The sequence below is a fragment of the Canis lupus genome, chromosome 19 (genome assembly GCF_048164855.1).
Source record: "Canis lupus baileyi chromosome 19, mCanLup2.hap1, whole genome shotgun sequence".
NCBI lineage: Eukaryota > Metazoa > Chordata > Mammalia > Carnivora > Canidae > Canis > Canis lupus.
The window spans coordinates 29,202,485-29,226,526 of NC_132856.1; the positions used below are offsets into that span (position 1 = coordinate 29,202,485).

The 24,042-nt window shown below is 39.4% G+C and overlaps 1 protein-coding gene and 1 long non-coding RNA gene across 3 annotated transcripts in view; one reads left to right on the forward strand and one right to left on the reverse strand.

Moving 5' to 3' along the window:
• LOC140610055 (uncharacterized) overlaps positions 1–24,042 on the forward strand; it is a 128,538-nt gene that overhangs the window by 101,155 nt on the left and 3,341 nt on the right. The window lies entirely within an intron of this gene.
• The window catches only part of SYNPR (synaptoporin), a 289,796-nt gene that overhangs the window by 27,573 nt on the left and 238,181 nt on the right, over positions 1–24,042 (reverse strand). For both annotated transcript variants that reach the window (XM_072785546.1, XM_072785547.1), the window contains one exon: positions 17,982–18,180. In XM_072785546.1, coding sequence (XP_072641647.1) covers positions 17,982–18,180 — 199 coding nt within the window. The remainder of the gene's footprint in view (positions 1–17,981; positions 18,181–24,042) is intronic.

Genomic DNA, 24,042 nt, shown 5'->3' on the forward strand with positions numbered 1-24,042 from the left:
CACAAAAGCACACTCCCTCTGCCCTCTTCAGTGTTCTGTTCCTCATTCTGCTTGCCTCCTAATGGAAGAAGCTTCCTACCATATTTGGCCATAGAAACTGAACCTTTGTTTTCACATTAGAACTTCTGCTCCTCAGGGGAAAAAAAAAAAAAAAATTCTGTTTCTGTGGTTGGAATAAATCCCTTGTTCTTCCTTTCTTCTTATATAACAATTTGTTCTTCCTTCTTGGCAGGGCGAAGCAAATAGCTCTAAAGCCAGGACTCTGAAATTCAGCCTCTCTGGACCTCAGAGTTTAGCACAGTGTGTTGCACATAATGACTTCTCAGTAACTGTTTGTTGAATTCAATTAGTATGATTTCAGTCTCTAAGAGCTAAATGTAAACATGCAGACAGCGTTTAAGCATTGCCTTTACCAGCCACCTGTTGCTCCCTGGTTCACAGTTTACCTTACAACCGAGTGTGAGAATCATACTTGCAGAGCCATCTGTCTCACATATTGCCAACAGGCCTGGCTTTGCCCAGTCTCTGCATCAGTACACCTTTCATTTAGCTCTCACCAGTAAGCCTTTTTGGTGAGATTGCCACCTGACAGTTTAGAGCAGAGATTAAAAACTGGTTCAACCAGTTTGATTACCTAACATGGGAGTGGTTAGGGGTAGAGTGAATGAGTAAATGGAGTGTCAATGGGCCAATGGGTAGAGGGTTTCTGAGGCTCACCTTTGTCCTGGTTGGTGTGTGTTTACCAGTGACCGGAAAAAAAGATTTAGAGAGCAGATTTTTCTGTGCATGGAATACTGTGGTCTGGCCTGGCATACTGTTAAGCAGAATGATGGCACAGTTTTAAGAAAATCAGACAGCTGCTTCTTGAAACTTGGAAAGTCATTTCAACTGAGAATTCCCTTCCTAACTTTGGGTGAGGGAAATGGCCAAGAACTTTCTAAAATTAGCACCAGTTCCCTTATCCTTATACAAATTACCATCTGGTGTTTGTTTCGTGTACTCGAAGAAAGCCAGCTGGAATGGAGAATATCAAATACCAGTAACATTTTATTCTGAAAGGTCCACTTGATATCAGACTCCCATATCAAGTAGTGAAACCTCTAAATCTATATAAGGGTGATGGATGCTGTTGATCTTGTGGCGAGGAGAATTTTCGTAATCTAGTTTAGGAAGACACAGCACATGAGAGTTTCAGTTGGGGATTTCTCTGCTGTGGTTGTATATCAGATGGAACGACAGAATGAAGGATGTTATTTTACCTGACGTTAAAGACAGTCTCTTTATTGTGCTTAATATTAGGTCATGACAAAAGCATGACACTGAATTAAAATGAAATAGATATTTATTTTCACTGTAATTAAATTAAAGATCATAAACAAACTCTGAAATAGAATTTAGTACAAATAAGAAGTTAACTCTCTTCCAAAGCCTAGGCCTGGAGAAGTCACAAACTTACACCTGTTATTTACTTCACTCTTGAGCAAGTTTCTACATAAGATCTTCCTGACCTCTCCCTCTCCCCAACAAAGTATGCTGGCAGCTGGAAGTAATTCCACTTACCAAGAAACCTGAAGTCCAGACTTTTTTCTCATGTTTTCAGGGGTTTAATGATTAAAATTCCTTTGAATAAACTGACAACAGTCTGAATAATATTTCTTCTGTAAAGCGTTTCCCTACAGTCCCAGGGAGGTTGGCCTAGCCCTGCTGTCTGTAGCCACAGCATGACAGAGACCTCACCCAGAGCTCGGAGCCAGGGGAACCATATCTGGGAAAGGTTATTGTATTTATGATCTCTAACTAATTCCTGGGCAGGGAGGACTGCTTGGAGACTGAGCAAGGCAAGGCTAGTGGGTGCAGAGATAGAAGTTGGGACAGTGCTACACCTTTGTGATTAAAAAAAGGGGGGAGCAGCAGGGGAATCATGGGAGAAGGACAATTTAGAAAGCTGGAGAGGCCGGTGGGGGAAGGTTTAAGAAGCAGAGGAAGAAGCTGTTGGCCCCTCACAGCATTTGGCAGAGGGTGGGCATGATATGGAGTCTAGGAATGAAGATCAAGCCTCTAACAGAGTTTTACTTACTTATTTCTATTAACATTTTATACTGTAACATGCAATATAAACTTTCCAACTCCCTATGAAATCCTTTATATACCTAATACTTAGCTCATGTGTGGTAGTGGATTCCAGAAAGAACTGGCACCTGCTTCATGGTGGCTGCTCAGTAACATGTGGGCTGTAAGTGTGCCTGTTTTGTATAGGATAGGCCAGTGGCAGGGTTTCACCCGTATGCCTGCCTTAATGACTTGAAAGTGCTCACATTCGTTTCAGAAGTATATCTGTTTGGATGATAAATTAGAAGGTCACAGAAAATAGCTCTTATCTGATTGTATTTTCAGGACAGACACATTTTATCCCTAGACTGCCTGTTTACCTACCTCCATTCCAGAGATCATGGAGTTGAGCTCCCAGAGGGATAGGATACCGTCTTCATGAATTCATTCAACAGCATGTCCTAAGTTTTGTATTATATGTGTTAGGTGCTGGGATGTGATGAGAAATAAGACACGATCTCTGCACTCAAAGATCTTAAGCGGGGAGGCTGAGATGTACCCAAACAATTATATGCCTGAGTAAGAGAGCTTGCAACAGGGTTCCTCCACCTTGGCACTATTGACATTTTTAGGCCAGATAATTCTTCATTGTGCTGGGGCATCCTGTGTGCTCCATCCTAGGTCTCTACCACTACATGCCAGTAACACCCCCTCCAGTAGTGACAACCAGAAATGTGTCCAGACATTGCCAGATTTCACCCCTGCCCTGGCTCCCATCCCAGCGTTGAGAAGCTTTCATTAAGTCTAGACCCAAGGCATCAAGGGAGGAGCACCTAACCCAGACTTGGACAGAATCATATTAATTCTTCATCCTTACCATCAAGTTGATGCTCAATAAGTACTTGATTAGTGAATAAAATACATAGTATTATGCTATTCTTCAGGATCATTGGAACAAAGTCTATAGTAAACTAGAGGGAAATTTAAGTATGAGGTCTTAGGCTGAATTTGACAAATGAATTTTACTCTGAATCACTGGCCCCAACATTGTTCCCAGAAATACCATATGTAGCCACAAAGGAATCTGCTTCCTAAATATCACAGCACAGATTTTTCTAGCAGTTATTTTCCTGTTAATAAACACTGATTGTCTAGCACTTTGGCAAATATCAGGTGCCTTAAATGCTAAATAGTCATTATAAAGCCACATAAATATTTTAGATTCATCATCCACAGCAGGGAAAGCAGAGCCCAGATTCTAGGAGGGAAAAGAAAAAAAAAGCCCTGACATTCAACTAATGGCTTCACCAACTGATGTACCCACCCGGGAGCCTGAAACCTGGTCCGTCTCAGAAGTAAATGTTCTTTGCAAAACATAGTTAAATCTATCTCAACTTCAGAGGAGGCATCCTGTCCCCAAGTCAGCTATTGTTTTGATGTAAATGAGGACAAAAAGAAACTCACAGCACAACCCACATATGCCTTTCACACAGCCTCTGCCCTGAACCAGACTGACATGGAATAATGGGAAGGCGGATGGCAAGATAAACCTGATTCACACGTCAGCCTTTCTTAGTAGACCCAGATGAACTGGGTGATGATGGAGCTTTCTAGAACAGGCTGTGTGACTTCAGGCAAGTGACAACTTCTCTGGGCTTCCATCGGTAAGATGGAGGACAGAGGAGTCATGATTTCAAAGTTGCTCACAGCATTCATGGTTACATCTGCAGTTTTACATTCTTAAAAATTCATAGAACTGAAGAGTTCACAGCATTATTATTTTTGGGGTAGAGGAAATGGCATAAAAAAAATCAGTCCCTGGACTAAGCTTAGCCTACACCCAGTGAAATAAAGAAAGAGATAATGGTTAAGAAGAGATCAAAAAGGGTGTTGCCTCTTGACGGGATGAGCACTGGGTGTTATTCTGTATGTTGGCAAATTGAACACCAATAAAAAATAAATTTATTATTAAAAAATAATAAAATAAAATAAGTAGGACATACTGTAAAAAAAAATCAGTCCCTCAACAGTTCTGATGCTGTACCTTTTTTTTTTTTTAAGATTTTATTTATTTGAAAGAGAGATAGTAAGATGGAGCATGAGTGGGGGGACGGGGTGGGGAAAATGAGAAGCAGTGAGAGGGAGAAGCAGGTTCCCTACTGAGCAAGGAGCCTCACACAGGACCCAACCCCAGGGTCCTGGGATCATGACCTGAGCAGAAGGCAGAAGCTTAAGCAACTGAGCCACCCACATGCCCCTCTGACGCTCTACCTTATTAGGCTCCCTAAAGTGTGATGACATCCCAGAGTACCATTCTGAGTTTGGCAGCTACATAGAACGAATGGGCCAGTCTGAGCTAATTCCCAGCTGGCTCCTCTCTGGGATGGTTTTGTGATGACCATTATGGTGTCCTAATGACTGGAACATGATCCAGCTGGTAGCCCTGGGCTTTAAGTTACTTAATCTTCTGGGAACTCTCTCTTATTTTCTCAAAATAAGTATTCCCAGCAACTGCACATAGAACCACTAATGTTATTTAGAATTTGCAATTAATAGTGAGATTTTTTTTTCTCCTTGATGGATCCGTTGTCCCCCTAACTGCCAAACCGTAATTTCTCTACTGATTCCCCAAAGATTCATTTTATTCGGAGTACTCTTAAAGCAGACACAAAACTCAGCAGAAGAGCTGCTTCTTTGTTTTAATGTTGCTGCTAAGCTTGAAAAAAAAAAAAATCTCTCCTCCCTCCTTTAATTCCTTCAGGAAATGCTTCATTCTGAATACTTATTAAAAATGGGGAAGCAGTCCTAGGAGGCTTCTGGAGGTCTAAGTTCATAAAGTGAATATGCATAAAGGCAGCAGAATATCAAGTTTTTATAATTACACCTTTTCACGCATACAATTCCTAGAGTGAAATCGGCTTTGATTTGGGTTGATTTAATATAATATAGTCTTTCTAATTTAAATCTATCCCTTCACTTCTACTTAACTGTTGTTCAATTTTAGATGTGAAAAGTGGGTTCCTATTCCCCACTTTCACACACCAATAGGGATTCTGTATTTCTAAACAAGAGTGATGAGATAGCATTTAATTTCTGACCTCTTTCCCTAATTCAAGAGCTTTGGGGAAAGAAGGTATTTCTGTTTTGGAGAGATAAACTGTAGAATGAGAGGACAAAAGAGGATGGAGAGATGTAGGCTTAGGTGACTGTGCCTAGCATAATGCCTTCTCAAAGTCAGCAAGCATGGGTCTTTGTTGCAAGAACAATGCCTAAGATAGGAGAAGAGACTGAATAATCTTGTAGCAAAAGACATAGTTAAGAGCATGTACCAAAAAACCCGTAAAAAACAACCCATAGTTAGAAGTGGAATTTTGATGAAAATAAAGGCCTGTTAGAGCAATCTGTTTCAATAGGTAGAAGGAATCAATGAGGGATTTTGAGTTGAACTACAGCTGAAAGTGCCACTTGCACTGCTATCCCAGGACCTTCAGTTGTATGAGGAACTCTCAGATAGATAGATGTATGATTGGCCTAAACTGAAAGTCAAGTACGTGTGGCGATTGGAGTTCTAGTTAAAAAGCCATGCACACACCAACTGGAGCTTTTGGGAGTCCTTCCCATATTTCTCTTGGCACAGACATTTGCTTTGTGGAGCTAGTGTTGACCACAGTTCCTGACACATAGGAGGAACCCAACTAATGTGTGCTGAATTATAACAGACCCTATTCTTGATGACCAACTTAGAAGGTCATTAATTTCACTTTTAACTCTGACTTTAGGAAACTATGGCTGTGTTAGAAATAGTCTTTGCCCTTCAGATATTTAATATTCAGTGGGGAAATCAGGTAAGACCATGTCTACCTAAAGTACAGGTAGTAATGGTTTTCATACAAAAATTTTTAAAAAATATTTTATTTATTTATTCATGAGAGACAGAGAGAGAGAGAGAGAGAGAAAGAGAGAGAGAGGCAGAGACACAGGCAGAAGGAGAAGCAGGCTCCACGCGGGGAGCCCGATGTGAGACTCAATCCCGGGTCTCCAGGATCAGCCTGGGCGGAAGGCGGCGCTAAACTGCTGAGCCACCCGGGGTTCCCCCCAATTTTTTTTCACACAGAGCTACGGAGGTTTGAGGAGGAATAATTCATATATCTGAAGGAATATGGAAAGTGTGGGAGGTGAAGGTAGATATGAAATATAAAGGAATATTTCATGGAACAGACAGTATTGGAAATGGGTCTTTGGTGATGAGTCTAACTTCGATAGGCTGAGATGGGGGAGGTGAGGATAACATTCCTAGTGGCAGGTAGAGATGCAGTAGCTATGCAGAAATAGTTATATACACAGCAAGTTTAGGGAATTGGTAAGGACTCCACTTTAGCTAAAACAAGGGATTGTAGGAGATGGAAGGAGATGGCTCTGAAGAATAGGGGAAGGGTCATAGTTTTGGACAGCTGCCTTGAATGCTGGAGTGGGGAGTGCATCTTTATTTTCATAAGCCAGAGACCTTTGAAGTGATGGCTAGAAGAATGGAAGACAGAAGGGAGGAGACCCCTTTGTTAAGAGTCTCCACACAGGAGCCTGAGTGGCTCAGTAGGTTGAGCATTGGACTCTTGATTTTCAGCTCAGTCACAATCTCATGGGTCATGGGATTGAGCCCCACATTGGGCTCTGTGCTCAGCAGGGAGTCTGCTTGAAGATTCTCTCCCTCTGCCCCTCCCCCCACTTGTGCACCCCCATGCTTTCTCTCTCTCTCTAATAAATAAATAAATCTTTTTAAAAAAAGTCTTAATACATATAACCTAATATGAATACATTCTCTCCTTCCCACAGCCCCATACCTAGCCCATTCCTCATAACTGTGCCAATCTTTAAGGCATGAGGGTTTGTTTATAGAATGGGCTCCTGCACAGGTGGTTTATAGAATGGGCTCCTGCACAGGTGGGGCTTCTACACAGGGATAGTAATCCCACGTAGTTTGGTCTTGGTTTTTTTCAATCCTAAGTCAACAATTTACAGAGCATGTGGGAAAAACCAAGACAAGGCAAGTTGTGGGAAATAGTTTAAATGGGGGTTTGAAAAAAGCCACCAGATTTATGCAGAGGCTTCAGGAGGTGATGGCAGCAGACAGTACTGGACAAAGACTCTTCCCAATCTTGCTGCTCCCCAACCAGCTGCTGGCTTGTCACCAAGAGAACTTCAGCCATTGGAGAAACCCCAGGATGAAACTTATAAGCCATTCCGTTATTTTAAAAACCTATCACATGGAATTTCTGTATTCTTGTTTACTTCTGTTTGTGGCCTGAGGAACAATTAATGATCTTGAACTTCACTTACTGAGCCCCAGTGAGAAAGGATACTGCCAAAGGACGAGTATAGAGAGCACAGTGATGGGACTAAGCTCACACTGCCATGCAGATTAATGCCCGTCTTGGGGATTTCTCCTTGGTAATTAAAGCCTGCACTTCTGCCTACTTAAATATGGCTTGAATTGAATTTTGATGTCCCCTTAGTATCTCAAGTTTCAAAGCATATGTGCTAGTGGCAGCATCCTTAGGACAAGTTGTGTTATTGTTTTCCTCTCTGGAAAGAAAAATTCTCTGCTGATCCTTTTGGGAGATCTTTTCTCCAACAGTAATAATATTGCAAGATCTAGGGTAGAGTCAAAAGTTGGAAGCCAAATTTTCACTCAGAAAAGAAGAAATTTGCTAAGGATATGCTTTATACAGATTTAAAGAAATTTCTACTTTAAAAGTTAGAAAGAAAATTTTAGGGCTTTTATCTTGAAGAAATGATTTAAAATATGTGTTAAGATTGCAGTGCATGGCTAATTATCATAGCATTGCTCGCGAGAGAGAAAATTCAAAGTCTGATAACAAGAGATAGGATAAATAATTCACTAGTTACCCCTATATAATGAAATATTATGTAGCCATACAAATAGAAACAACTAGAGTTCTTTATAATAATGCATATAAAAGTACTACCAGAGTTATTCCACTTTATTCTTTCCTGGTCCTATGAATAAATATCATTAGGCATCTACCATATGCTTAGCTATTTGTAATTTAAACCTTATAATTACTTTCAATGTATCAGTTCTTATAGCTTTTTTTTAAAGAAAAGTTACACATTATATATAGGTCAAAGTCACTTCATTTGAGAAGTATCAGAAACCCAAATCAAACCAGCAAGTACAAAGAGAAATTCACAAATTTCAGTTTGTGAAATTTTTGTGAAACTCTTTGACTAGCAAGTCAAAAATGTCCACTATATTATTCCCCACACTTACCTACATCCTTCTTGCTTAAGCCATTTACCCAGTCAAAACATCTTCCCTTCCTTCCAGCTAGTTTCTGTTCTTTGCCAAGTCTCATGGATTTCATAAACCTTCTCTGACCACCCAAGTGAATAGCATGTGCTCTTTCTTGTTGATTCCTATGTGACGTCTCTATTACTGGTAATAATAAAGCATATTTATTTTTATAAGTGCTTTTATCCTGATGTGTCTTTGTCTTGTCCTATGGTGAGGACTTGTGTATTTCATGCTACTGCAGTCCTTGTATGCCTTGCACAGAGTGGGTGCTTAAGAAGCTGATAGATATTCTTGGATTTTCATTTTCCTATATCCAAGTAAAACTGGGGTGGCAGTAAGCACCGTGGTAAAATGCCAGACATTTTAGTCTGCTTTTCTCTAGCCTCCACTGCCATTTTCCTAAGTTATTTTTCCACTGTAATAATTTCATTGTTTTTGGTCTTGTAATTCCTAGGTTGTAAATATCAACATATTTTTCTGCCTATAGGTATGCCTAGTCAATTTAGCCACAAATAAAACTCATTAAAATTAAGGCTTAGTTGTTTATTTCTTTTTTTAAAAAAAGATTTCATTTATTTATTTATTTATTTATTTATTTATTTATTTAATTAATTAATTAATTTAGAGATTGTGAGCAGAGGGAAGGGCAGAGGAAGAGAGGGAATCTCAAGCAGACTCTCAGTTGAGTGTGGAGCCAGACATGGTGCTGGATCTCATGACCCTGAGATCATGTCCTGCGCTGAAATCAAGAGTCAGACACTTAAGTGACTGGGCCGCCCAGGTGCCCCTTAGTTGTTTTTTTCTTGAGACAGCATATGAATTGATTAAATGTTTCTTAGACATTTCAGAACCTCATGGAGGCACATTCAAAGTTACAGGTTTCAGGGCAGCCTGGGTGGCTTAGCAGTTTAGAGCCTGCCTTCAGCCCAGAGCACGATCCTGGAGTCCAGGGATGGAGTCCCACACTGGGGTCCCTGCATGGAGCCTGTTTCTTCCTCTGCCTGTGTCTCTGCCTCTCTCTCTCTCTCTCTCTGTCTCCCATAAATAAATAAATAAAACTAAAAAAACGTTACAGGTCTCAGATAGGTAGGAGTTAAGTGAATGTGAAATTATATCTTGGCCAAAGTCTCAGGTATTTTCAATAATCATATCCTTCATAGGGGATCCAAGGCAGTTTTTAGCCAGAGTCACTTCCTTTGTGTTCCCAGGGCAAATTTTGAAGCATTTCCTTGTTTGGTTCTGTGGCTTTGATTAGGGTCCTACTAATAAGCAATGGAAATGAAGATGTCCAGCTGGGAGAAAGAGTTAAGAGGGATGCAAAAAAATCCATGCTCTGGACTTTGTGCCAATTATTTGAAAGCTTAATGAACCGTGGGTATTGGTGCAAGGCATTCTTAAACTGTTGGGAGCCCCAGTGAATCCAAAGCTGTGTATGTTTGTGAGTGTCTGCTTGTTCTGGAATCAAAGAAATAAACTTAGCAAATAGTAAGGATATTTTTGGCATTGTGGGGGTGGAATGGGGAGGGGAAGATTTCATCACTTTCAAAAAAATGATAGGAGGAGGGTGAAAGTCTGAACTTTATTTCTCAGTTGGATGCCCCCAAACAATCAAATTTCCTCAAGTTTCTTCCTGTTACACAAGTGTGCTCTTCACACTTTCCTGCTATTTTCAGACTTGCCAGCTGATAAGGGATTCAAGCTCCAGTTCTCTGGAGCCTGGTTAGTTTAATGGGGTTGTGTTCTTTCCCCTCTTTGCCCTAAAGTATGAGATCTTAGTGCCAAGTTGGAGGGTGGAAGAACCAAGAGAGGGGAACTGAGTGACAGAAAGGCCAGACAGTGTGAAACCCCATCTTAGGGTTGATTGCATTTTCTGTAATGATAGCAGCTTATGCTGAATTTGGAGGCTCAGGAATAAAACACAATATGAAAGGGGGGTTGATGTTAACAGTGCAATAGGAAGCCTTCCAAAGCATTTGTCAAGATAAGAAAATCAGTGGAGTTTGCACTTATCCACTTGTTTTCAGCCCATTGAGATGTAATAAACACCAGCTACATAGAAAGCACAATATGGACAGTTGGGTAGATAATAATATAAGGCTGATGAAAATAATGGCTCACATTAATGAGCACCTGCTGTTGTTTTAAGTGCCTTATGTGTCATAACTCATTTACTCTGACCAATGACTTAATAGGTTAGGAACCACTGTTATCTCTATGTCATAGGGGAAGAAACAGAAACACAGAGAGGTTCTGTTAATTTGTCCAAAGTCACACAGATGTACTGACTGGTGGTATTAAGATTTGGGCCCAGGCAGTCTGGGTACAGAACCTCACTTCTTAGCCACTGGCTTCTACTGTTTCCCCTTGACAGATCAAGGGTAATAGATCAGAAGGCAAAGCTACAAAGGTAGGACATTTACACTGTGTGCATGTGTGTGCGTCTCTGCGTGTGTCCACGTGTGTTCATGTGTCCATGTGTACGTCTGCATGCATGTATATCTGTGTGTGTGTAGTGGTGGTAGCTACAAGAGGAAACACAAGAAGACAGAGGGCATGGGGGTAGCCAACATCCAGTAGTAAGGTCCATAGACCAAGAGAAATGAACACAGTGAGAAGTAAATTCAGCTAAAAATGAAGAGACTTCTAAGCTGGGGTCAGATAGACCTGAATTATCTCTGGGGCAAGTAACCTGGGGCAAGCCCTTAAACTTCCTCAGCCTCAGTTTCGGCATCTCAAGAATGGAAGTTAAAATACTAAACTCGAAAGGTTAGCTTAAGGGTTTAAAGAAAATATGTAAAGTGCTTGTGTAGGTCTTGGCAGTTGGTAGGTACTCAACAGCTGCTGATGGTTGCTATAATTGGGGTTTCTCAACCTCAGCACTGTTGACATTTTGAGCCCGATAATTCTTTGTTGTGGTGTGTTGTCCTGTGCACTGCGGAATGTTTAGCAGCGTCCCTGGCCTCTGTCCACTGTATTTCCCCCAGTAGTGACCATCAGAAATGTCTACTGATATTGCCAAATGCTCACACCTTCACCCCACTGGTTGAGAATCACTATTCCATTCGAGAAAGGAAGCATGGTTTCTCTTGGGTGTGCTGGGCCACGGAGTAGACACATTTCACATTTCAGGTGTTTTAAATGGAAGAAAGGAACACACAGGAAAGACACATTTGGGGCTTTGCCACATTTCCACCGAGGTCCTAATTTTTCTAACTGAATTACAAGTTCCCTGGAATGAAAGAAACTCTGACAAAAAAGGCCGGGGTTCAGATAGACATGCTAAATGAGCCTTCTGAACATACTGGGTCCAACACAGGATGGGAAGAGCTCTGGGCTCTAGAAGAATCATGCTAATTCTATCAGTAGCTCACTGTCTTTATGAAGGCTATTGGACTACAGCTCCGGTCTTTGTTTAACTAGTTAATTGGAACACAGCACCAAATACAGTGGGAATCAACCTTCATTTAAATTAAGAATTTGCTTATCATAAGAAGCCAGAAACGAGCTGGAAAATCTGATAAAATGTGTAGATGGTGTGCTGAGAACATTTTAAATGGGTTAATTTATTTCCCTGCATCTGTGGTATAATTCTGGAAAGATTTCCTTGTTGATGCAAAATGTGTCGTAGTTTGGATGAAAGTTCATTTAAGGTTGGTTCATATCCTTTTGTAATGTCATCACTTCTTGTCTCAAAGAGTAGGGAAGCAGAAATACACACACACACACACACACACACACACACACACACTCCACATCATAGGCCAGAGTGTCAGATTCTGACTGGTGTGCTTATACGAACAAGATACACATTTTGTGGGCTTCAAATAATATTATATTTTTTAGCATAAATACATTGTTCCTGGGGCAGAACTTCAAACACAATCTCCATTCATCCTCTCACCAACCACCAACCACCAGATACTCTGGAGTTGTCTTTAATACTAGGTGGCCTGTCCACCTCCTTTACATTATCAAAGCCCATCTATGTACCTCTAGTGAGTCATTTCTAGGAAAGTTGTAATTATTAAATAGTTTTCCTCAACCCCAGACTGGATGCTCTAAATTCACCCCTATGTACATGGTGCTTGGCCTGTTGAAGACACTTATTATCTAGGAAAAGGAAGCACACAGGCATGAAGTGGAAAACTACATAAGAGGAGAGAAGACGAGGAGGGGAAGGGTTGGGGGGCTGGAGAGAAGGGGAGCAAGAGAGGTTTCTCAGAAATTCCCCAATAGCTTGAGGTTGCAGTTCTGATTTCCATCTCTGACTACAGCTAAGAAAGATGTAGTTGGGAGGAACCAGCATGTGAATCTCAGAGCATCCAGCTCTCTTCCTGCCTCCTATTGTCCTCTTTTGGCGATGCTGTGGCTGGCACTTAAAAATGGGAGCCTTATTTTGTTTTGGGGATTAAAATCCACCTTCCAGTAATCTAATGGGGTGGAGCCACAGGAACAGAAAGGTTAAGTAAGGGGCTCAACCTGGCAATTGTGGTCTTAGAAGCAGCGCTGAGAGGGAGGGCTGCTGCTGATGAAAATGCCTACAATTTTTCTTTATGTGGCTAAGGTCCTACCCAGTAAAGGGCAGGAGAAAGATTAAAATTAACGGCAATAATAGTGTGGCAGGTAAATACCATAATTTATCATTTACTGTGTGCCTTTCCTTGTGCAAAGCGCCCCATAGGCACTAGCTCCCCTTTCCTTTCAGCAGCCCTGTGACGTGTGTATCATTACGAGCTTTGTGCTGCAGATGAAGTAACAGGTTCAACTGTTAAATGATAGGTCATACAGGGGGATTAAAATCCAGGACTCTAGAGCTTAGCCATTACCCTCAAGATCATTGGACTAAGAGTCTAAATCCTTCTGCCATTAACTTCTCTGACAACAGGTAAGTTTTCTAATCTCCCAGGGACACATTTTCCAACACCTGGTGCTCAGTAGAGGTAGTAAATTGAATCTGTAGAATGGAGCTGATTCTAATTGCTTTACTTCTCTCTCAGGGTTGTTCTGAGGCTAGATGGGACAGTATGAACATAAAACAAACGTGAGCCACGACACCACTGTGTGCCTCCAAAGGGCAAACACTGCTAGTCCCATAAACTGCCTTTGGTCAACCTTTATGCAAAAATCAGAGGTTGAATAATGCAGCTCTTTCATTTTCCACAAAATCTTAAGGTAGATATCGATTCTCTTAACCTCCTAGAGTAGTTAGTTTAAACCAAACCTCTTGTACCAAGGATTCACCAAAATATGGGATGGTGTGTACTATATACTCATTCTTAGAGCACTCTGTCTGCCCCGTGAGATATTTTTTTAAACCAACTTTACATTAATATGAAAAAACTCTAAAGCTTCACAATGTCACTATTTGACATGAGATCTGAAAATGGCTCAGAATATTCCGACACAGAAATCTAGGCAGGAGATGGGCTTTAAAAGTGTACTCTAAGGAGCATGACAAAATGATCTAACCAGATATGACATTTCAATTCACAATCATGCCACAATTCAGGTGGCCATTTCTGCTTTCTGAGAACTGTTATTTATTCATCTGTACAAGAAGGCACACTACTGTATATCACTATAGTGATGTGCAGTAGCTGGCTGATTCTTCTGGTCTGATTTTCTTGGTCCTGTGTCCTTGAGCATCATCAACAATTATGTTACTTCTAAAGACATTCATATTTTCATTTTTACTTAAAAGCGTACTGTCTTGTCAAGCATATTCAGTAGAAAAAGATATTTTTAAAAAATTGCTATTGATAAGCATGGCCCCAGTCTGTCTGAAATTGCTCACGACTGCTTGCAAACCTATAGGAATCAGTCCTGGTAATCTCTGATTTACAGTACCCATTGATCCTGGGCATTTTTAAAGCTTGTTTTCTCTCAATGACGTCTTCCATTTGCAACAAAGATAAACAACAGCACAGCAGAACCCTGAGTTATTCTAGCATCATAGATTTATGGCAGTAATTCCAGGACTCCAAATAGATTTTGAAGGCAAATAAAAAATGTCGATGGCACCAAATAAGCAGAAAAGTCTAGGAGTTACAAGGTTTGGTTTCTCTATAATCAGAATAAGACAATATAGGAGCTGTCCAGGTGTATAAACCAACTGGCGTTACCTAACCTCAACCTTCTAACTTTGTAGCACATTGTCAATTAGGAATTTGGATCCTATTGCATGGTGGTTATGAAATTGAGCCCTGGAGTTGGAGACCTGGGTTCAAACTCTCTACCCTCTATCAGTGATGTGACCTGAGAGAGTCGGGTAACCTCTCTGAGTCTCCCTTTCTTCATCTTTACATGTGAATAATAACATAAGTTAGGGTTGTTGTGATGACTAGCTTTATGCGTAGTAGATAATCCATACCAATAGATATTATTGTTGTTCTTACTACCAACGTATTACCAACCTCATCACTTTGCTACACATTAATCTTACTTATGTATAATGTGTAATGTCATGTCCTAGAGGATTATAGAATGAGATGGGAAATTGTTAATTTTTAGATGTGAAGTAGCTTACAAGGATATCTAACTTCTTTAAACTACTTGAATTATTCATATCTGCATAATATGCTAACGTCGTCGTTACATACTAAAACATCGATGTGGAAAATTACAGAATGAAGGAAAAATGTGCATTTTGTTAAAAACAAAGCAACACCAAAAGAGAAGAGATGGTAACAAGAACTGAGATGACCAAGTAATAATCAGTAGCCATCTTTCTGAATAAACAGGACTGACTTAATTAAAATGAGTACCATTATTGTTAAGACAGCATTTGAAAGTCTTTTTAGGTGTGAACCATCCTCTTGAGGTCTTGCTCACAGTGCGGGTTTTCTGTAACCTGCTACCTAACAATTAAGGGTGGGTATAATAGCCCACTTTTTGTCCCCCAATTATGCCCTTGCCGTGGTGGGGTTAGAATTGATATGGTTTGTCATTTGCAGTGTAATGGCATCCGACTGATCCTCCACATTCATTCAGCCTCTGTGACTCTTAGGACTCAGGCTCATTTTTAAATTAACTTTTATCTGCCAAGTAATGAGCACATCAGTTTTTTAATATCACGGAAGTTTCATCTAGGAGCCTTTTCTTTTTATATTACGAGAATCACTTCCCCTGCCCCTCCCCTTCTTCCACGATGTAATAAAACAGAACCTACCCAGTGTAGTACACAACTCAGGATTTCATTATATCCTGCTTGATGGGAGAGACTATTTACACAGAGATGAAGTGGCATGCCTTCACTAGATTATTTCATATGAGGCAAATGTGGTTTTATATAACAAAATAGGTCTTTTTACATTTTGTGAGCAAACTAGCTGAGTCAAAATCTTCTCACAGGAAGTCTGGATATTTCCTCAGATTTTAGAATTGTGTAACAGTGTCTACACATACTCAGGAATAGGTGAATGCATATTGGTTCTGTGGTACATATATAGCAATTTCTTTTGTGTATCTATCTGCTTATTGTGGGAGGGATAAGCCCAAGGTAGGCTTTCTCTTAAAAGTATTTTAAAACCATTAGGACTATTAGCTCCAATTTGGGAGGGAAAAAGACATTTGTTCAAAGATTCAAGTTCATTACTCCTTTTTTTCCAAGATAACATATTAAAGTACCACAAATTTGAATTTTGGGAGGTACTTTCACACTTAATCACAAGGCTCTGCAAACAGGGCTTTCTTCTAATTACCATTCAAAATGTTTTTATTTTAAAGTTCAAGTCTCCATAATATATTGATTAGATTAGATGTCTGTAAAATTTATTTTACTCCCTTAAAGAATTTTGAAAAATTATATTCATACTTGTGTAGATGACATCTAATTTTGTTTTTATTAAAAAATCTAAATAGTTCAAAGAACATCATTTCTGGCCTACTTATTGGTATTTTAAAACACACCCACTGTATCCATTTTTAGATGAATCCAATGGAGTTATTATTTGATTCTATCTTCCATTAAGAAATTAATGAAAAAGTTCCTCTTGAGCAGTTGGAAATTTTACATGTTCCTTTTGTTCTCTATGAATTTGTACTTCCATTGTACTTCCCTCAAAGAATTATAGCATAAGAAAATACTTTTTATACTGGAAAGCATTTTATTGGTCACCCTACTATATTTCTTTGCCACACAAATATGTACAAAAGTTTAAATAATTTTTTGCCCATGACCCTACTGCTTTAAGTATCAAAAATTTATTTGGGGTTGAGTGATATTATTAATAAATATTATTAGTGCACAATTGTCCCAAACAACATAAATGTGTTATACATTTTAATAATCATTAAATTTAAAAAGTAAAAATTCTATTAGAAATGTCTGGGGCTTATTTTTTCTAAAATTAGTTTGCATATTTTTGGGGGAACAAATATTATTTATTTCTAGAATGGGTCATGATTCAGCATAAATTCTCTTCCCATTTTTCATCTTATAGATGTGTTGAGAAAGCTTACTCGCATAAATGAGTAGATGAGAATGGAGTTTTGTTATAGCAATGTCATTAATTTCTTCAAATTCCTTCTGAGTTATATGTCCTGATCATATAGTGATCTGTTATCAAAAATTATTTTTGATGGTCTATCAGCTGATGAGTAGATTAGAACTTCCAATTTTATTGAAATAAAAAAATTGGGAACCTCCTTATATGCAAAAGAGTACATTACCCCCGCATTAGAATCAGTCATTTTTGTCAACACCAGCACCAATATTTCATTAGCACCAGAAAGGTTTGCCTCCTAGCAATGTACTATGTGGTGATATTTGGGATGAAAGAGAAGGAAGATTTTCTTTTACAAAATAGGAGTAGGTAATTAAGAAAGACAACAAGGTATTTTTACATGCAGAACATTCTCAGATAAATTTTTGTTAAATCTACACATGAAGGTTGAGAAATTTAAGTTTATTTCCTAAACAATTATCCACACTCCGTGCCCCTCTGAGAGTTGTTGTGCCCCCTGTCAGTGTGTGTGTATGTATGTGTGTGTGTGTGTGTGTGTGTGTGTGTGTGTGTGTATGTGTCTGCATCTGGATATTCTGGGCTATACTGGTTTCACCCATGTGAGTCCTTGGATCCACGTACAAGAAAGAAGAAAGTAGGAGGAGGGTCAGTGGTGGAAAGAGAGAGAGATTGAGAAAGATTGGTGGGGTTTGGGGGGAGTGCAGAGATGGAAAAATCTATGCCCAGTCTGTCATATACTAATAGAACAATGCATTTCAAATAAGTGCAAGTCACACTGTCTAAATAACCAGTGAGAAAAATGGTTGACTGGCTCCATAATGCTGGAATTATAAATAAATCTGCAGTAAGCTTCACTTTTCCCTTGATCTCATGAGATTTCCAACCATTTATTTAAGAGGGGCTGCTAGCAATCTTGTGATACTTTTCCAATTCAGAGACACAAAAGAATGGCAGACATCATGGTTCTGTTTCAGATCCAAGAGATGTGGATGAAAAAAAAAATGTGATTTAAAAAAAAATACCTGCCCCAAGGGCTTGCCTAACTCCAAAGCGCTTCAAGCTGTGGTAAAGAAATCAGAAGGGATGGAAAGACTTATTTCAAGAAGTAAGCCACTTAAAAAAAAAAAAAAAAGAAGAAGAAGTAAGCCACTTACAATGAGTGGGCCCCGGTTGTTTTCCCGATACTTGTTCTGGAAGAAAATGTAAACGACGGTGGCGGCCAGGGAGTAGAGGAAGGCGAAGACAGCGACCGTGACGAAGAACTCAGCAGAAGATGAGGAGTCACCAGTCAGTGCCAGCTTCTGCCGCTCCTTCCCCTCGCACGTGGGCACCTCAAAGGTCACCTGCTGCAACCTGAAGTGTCAGAGTGAAGGAGACTTTACAATGCAGATGAGACCAAGTGGAGTGGGGTGGGGGTGTGTGTGGACATGTTTTAAAGCAAAGCAGGGGTGATCAGGGAGTTGGAAGGCATGCTTTCATGACAAGTTCATTAAAGAAATTACAGATTTATGCTGGAAATGTGGAAGTAAACATTGCAGGGAAGCATAATTCCACTGGGTTTCCCAATATCTAGTCACCCTAACAGAGGTGAGGGTGGGGAGGGAGAGAGAACCTGAAATGATGATAAATTACGATATCTGACATCCTCCAGCTCAAACTACCCAGTACTTTCTCATTGTGCTTGGACTCAAACTCCAACTTATTAATGTGACCCACCAGATCTTACATCAGGTCCTTACATGGCTCATTTCTGGCTTACAGTCATTTCATTGACTGTTCTCTTTTCCTGAATCACCCTGTCCGCTGATATTTTCCATGGCTGGCTCCTTGTTGGTATTCAAACGTCATCTCCTGGGAAAGCCTTTTCCTGACTACTAATCCAAAATAGCTCCTTTCTTGTGGACATTTGCTATCCCATTGCCCTGGTTAGCATCATTCATTCATAGCACTCATCACTAGCCACATTATCTTGATGAAGTATTTAATTACTTTTTTTTTCCTTCACTGCTCTTTCCATGATAATGGCATCTTGATTTTCTTGTTCTATGTGTATCCTGAATGCCTGACACTTGTTAGACACTCAGTATATAGGAGTTGGATAAATGAACGAACATTCTTGTTTCTGTAAGATGACAGATCAATACTAATTTGATTGAACTTTAGAACTTCTATTTTAGAGAGTAAGTTCTATCAGGAAAGCATTCAGGCTCAATATATTACCTAATAGAGGAAAAATAAGATTTGGGGGATAATACTTTCTGCTCAATAAATGACACCTAAGGGAATGTGTTATATCTAGTATTGTAGCTCATGCTGTGAACTAGGTGGTAAATTATAATTTAATATAGGAGCTAAAATTCTGCTTCATAAGAAATGACTAAATTATTCCTTGAGTATTAGGAAGGCACTCAGAATAGCCCTAGCAGTGATATCAGCAAAGTACCACTTGGAAAATTATCTATGAAGGTAACAATAATAATAAAGCCATTGATGAACCTGGTAGTTTCCCAATTAATATTTAGAAAGTATTTATCATACAAAGCAAAACTTGATCCCTTTAAAACAGATATGTTGTACACATTCTCTTATACTTTAGATAATATAATGACAAAATAGTAATAACAATAGCAACTATCATTCGAGTGTTTCTTGTTTTTTTTAAGAAATTTATTTATTTGAGAGAGAGAGAGAGAGAGAGAGAAAGCAGAAGGAGGAGCAGAGGGAGAGACTCTTCAAGCAGATTCCCAACGGAGCATGGAGCCCAGCATGGGGCTCAATCCCATGACCCATGAGATCATGACCTGAGCCCAAACCAAGAGTCAGATGTTCAATCAACTGAACCACTCAGGTATTCCAACATGGGAGCATTTCTTATATGCCAGATACTGTGTTTTATACTCTTTATTTAATTGAATGCCCATGTCATAGGCACTTTATTGCCCCCACCCCCTTTACAGAATAAGAAATGGGCTTAGAAAGATTCAGTAATTTGTCCTAAGTCACGTGGCTAGTAAATTGGGCAGAGATTTAAATCTGTGTTTGACTCCAGAGCTTGTGTTTTTAATTTCTACATTAACCTGTTTCTGTTAAATGATGAGACTATTAGGTAGTATGAATGCTTTTTAAAGTGAAGGTCATGGGCCACTAGCATTGCAATCACTAGAGGCCTTGTTAAAAACACATTTCAGGGTCTAGTCCTGGACCACCTGAACCAGAATCTCCAGGGACATAGCTTCCTTGACAACCAGTGTGGGAAAGTCTGATCCCTCTGATTCCTTATTTCTCAGAAACCCAGTCTTTTTAATTTATTGCTTGCCTTAAGAGAGACCTGTTTACACAGTCTACTTGATCTTGCTTGTGTATACTGAGAGTCCTCCTGTTTCTTATCAACCAGAAAGGTGTATGCTTCAGTACAATTTAGGAAAATAGAAGTATTTGTCATGGTTATATTGTAGAGTCCCTTTCCTCCCCTTGCCAAAGATAGTAAAATCAATAATTTGGTCTGTGGGAATGCTGAAAAATGAAATAGCTTTAAAAGGTAATCATGGCAATTTTCTCAAATAGGTGATTTTCAGAAAATATACACATTTTTTCCCATTGTTTTATAATATGTCATTATTCCACAAATTTTTAGGAATCAGCCAGTAGTTCACACAATGGCTAGATGCTGGGATAGAGTAAGGAACATAGGATGGGCCCTACTCATGTTGAACTTCAAGTTTAGAGGGAAAAGATCGTTTTTCTGAGGGGAGCCCGAGGCTAGCGTGGGGTGAGGCAGTCAAGGTGATTCCCTATGAAGTGACTTTTAAGCTACAGCTTGAAAAATGGGTAAAAATCATCTAGATTGAAAGTTAAGAATGAAAACACAATGAAATATGACTATATATCCACTAGGCTATAATAAAAAAGAGCATAAGATTGGATTAACAAGTGTTGGTGAGATTGGGTAAGAATAATAAAATAAAATTGGAATTTAAGTTCTAATTAGACAGATTGGGACTTCCGTATATTGCTAGTAGAAATGTAAAATGGTGCAGCCACTCTGGAAAAACAGTCTGGCAGTTTTTCAAATGGTTAAACATAGAGTTAGCATATGATCCAGCAATTCTACTTCTAGATACATACCCAAGAGAAATGGTAACATTTGTCCGCACAAAACCTTGTACAAGAATGTTCATAACAGCAGTATTCATAATAGCCAAAAAGTGAAAACAACTCAAATGTCTATCAACTGATAAATGGATAAATAAAATGTGGTGCATCCAAACAATGGAATATTATCTATTAGTGACAGGAATGCAGTGCTGATGCATACTACAACATGAATGAACCTTGAGAATGTTCTACTAAGTGGAAGAAGCCAGTCACAAAGGAACGCACATTGTATGATTCCATTTGTATGAAATGTTCAGAAAAGGCCAATCTATGGAGACAAAGAGTAGGCTGCCACTTGCCTAGGGGTGGTGGTGGTGGTTGTGGTGGGGATAGGAGAATTGGGAATAATGGCTAGCTAAGTGATGCAGGATTTCTTTTTTGAGCAATGAAAATGTTCTAGAATTAACTATGGTGGTGGATGCACAACTCTGAATATTCTGAAAACCAACAGTGTGTACATTTTAAACAAATGAATTGTATAGTATGTGGATTATATCTCAATAAAGCTGTTAAAAAATAGGTAAGAAGGAGCATGTACCAAGATCTTGCATAGGCCAGGAGCACAGCACATGGGAAGAGATGAAATATGTCCTGAAAAGTTGGAACATGGAAGGAAAAGAGAATGAGTGGTTTCAGGTGAGATGAAGAAGTCACCAGGGGACCTCACCATGAGGTATGGTGGGCCAGGTTATTAATTGGAGTCTTTATCTTGAGATGAAGATTGCAAAGATTTTTTTATAATGAACATATAAAACAAAAATAGCAGGCAGGGCCATGTCACCTGCTGCACACTTGCTTTCCACATGCCAGGAACAGTGGTGTTTCCAATACCAGTTCCTTCAGGTGACATGCACAGACTGGGTCGGCAATCTTTGTGTGTGGTGGGGGCAGCAGGGAGCAGAACAATAAAAGAATTGGGTGTTTTCTTTCCCTACGCATTCAGCTTAATATCAACATTTTCCCTACTGCTAACTGATTATGATTATTTACAGTAATTTTAATTGTGGTTATCTGTACAAGGCACACATGCACAAAACTCAACTAAGAAGTCTGCTGTGCTTATTAATGCCAGTGATTTATAGCTTGGTATTTAGTCCACCAGTTACACTGGGGTGAAATCAAGAGAAAGAAGGGAAATTGAAGTGAGTTCTAAGCTAATGCCTATTCTGTGGAAGGGAGTAGGGATCATTTATAAAGAAAGAGCATGTCAGCTCAAAATAGTCTGAAGCATAATAATTCATTTGACTGAACATTTTTAACACTATATGATGATATATATTACTAAACGCATATATTTTAACAGAGGAGTTCTTTTAAGCATCAGCTACATATAATGCATAAATATGTATGGTTTGTTGTGGAGGGAGAGATTTTTATAGTCAGCATGCGTTTAGCAACTGTAATAATTTTGGGAGCAGATATCATTCATTTAGAACCTAAACAAGGAAAAAAAAAACCCTGCTCTGTACAGATAGAGCATGTCGGTTGACAGAATCTGGATGCCAGTGGGGCCACCTCTGATCTTCTGAGGAACTTGTCAGGGAGCAATTGCTGAGCCTGCAAAAGGGACCAAATCCAATTCTGTTGATTTCAAATGTATAATTCCCTTCTGGGTTGGCCTGACTCAATCAAGAGGTAATTGAATTTCATTGGATTTTACTGCACTGTGTCCACCAAAGAAAAGCCTCCATGTTAGGGTAGTTTTTTTAAAAACATTTTTACCAACAAATAAACACAGTCTTAATAATTTCACTGCTGCCTCAATGACACTAAAAGGGACTGCTAGGCACTCATAGTTTTTAATTCTGTTTGTGGGGACTGGAAAAATATTAAGCAAGTTGGCATTGCTTTATTAATAAAAATGTTTATGATAACAAGCACTGACATTTTTCAGCCTGTAGGGATTATGCTAGCTTCTCTACTGACATATTTCTCACCTAATGCTCTTAACACTTTTCTTAGGTAGGCACTATTGCTAGGACCATTATACATATGGGAAGACTGAGGCTTAGAATGTGCAGTAAGCTTGTCTGAGGTCATGTGGCTCATGGAGGGCAGGGATGAGTCTTGAATGCAAGATTAGGTGGAACCCACACTAGTAACCACTATATGTTTCTGCTCCTCAAGTTACAACATCCTTAGATTTCCAGCTGAATGTCTATAAAAATGACCAAGCCATCTAATCTAATGGTATGCAGATGACTTATACTGAATAGGATTCTAAATCAACATTCCTTGTGCTTCCACCTTGAAGTGTGTGAATACTGCACTGTACATGTGACCCAGCAATGACAGAGCTGAATCCCTGCAGACCAGTCAATAGGAAGTCATTAAAAGCTTCCCATTTTCCAAATTTTGACCTGGGTTATTTTAACATTTGCCTCAGAAGCAAGCAGAGGGCAAATGAACCTGAATGCATCATGTACTGAAACTGTGATATCGTAGTGCCCCTGGTTCTTTATACAAAGTGAGATATTCAGTACAGAAAGGCACAGATTCATGTTTAGGCACTGTACCATTATGGACATCTGGTAATAAGACTTTTGAAATTATTGACAATATCTTTCACCTGCTGTGGAAGAAAATAGGACTAAAGCTCCTAACAGAGCATCTGAGGGTGGCTCAGGGAGAGACAATAATGACATGTCCCAGTGGTGGTGATCCCACAGGAGCAAACATAGAAAGCATTAAGGATGTTGGGGAGCAAACTGCTGTCACTGAATTTCTCACAGCTAGAATTAAAGCAGCCAAGGGAAGATTAGAGGGCAACTGGCAAATTGTGGTGCTAAGCACGTTTCTCTTTACTTGATCATTTTCTGCAGCCCCCGTTTCAATCCTTTTATCAGTTGATAGAGACTTTAATCCTCTTGCTCCATTTTTTCTCTCTTCCTAATATGAAATATTGGCATTTGCCTGGTTGTAGATTGACTTATCTTTTGCTAGCCATATGTGTCTGCATGATATATGCATTTGTGTGGACAGGTATACACTCACACACCTCTTCTTGTTTAGCCTTTATGATTCACAGCATAAATCACTACAAAATCCTGGGAGTTTAGC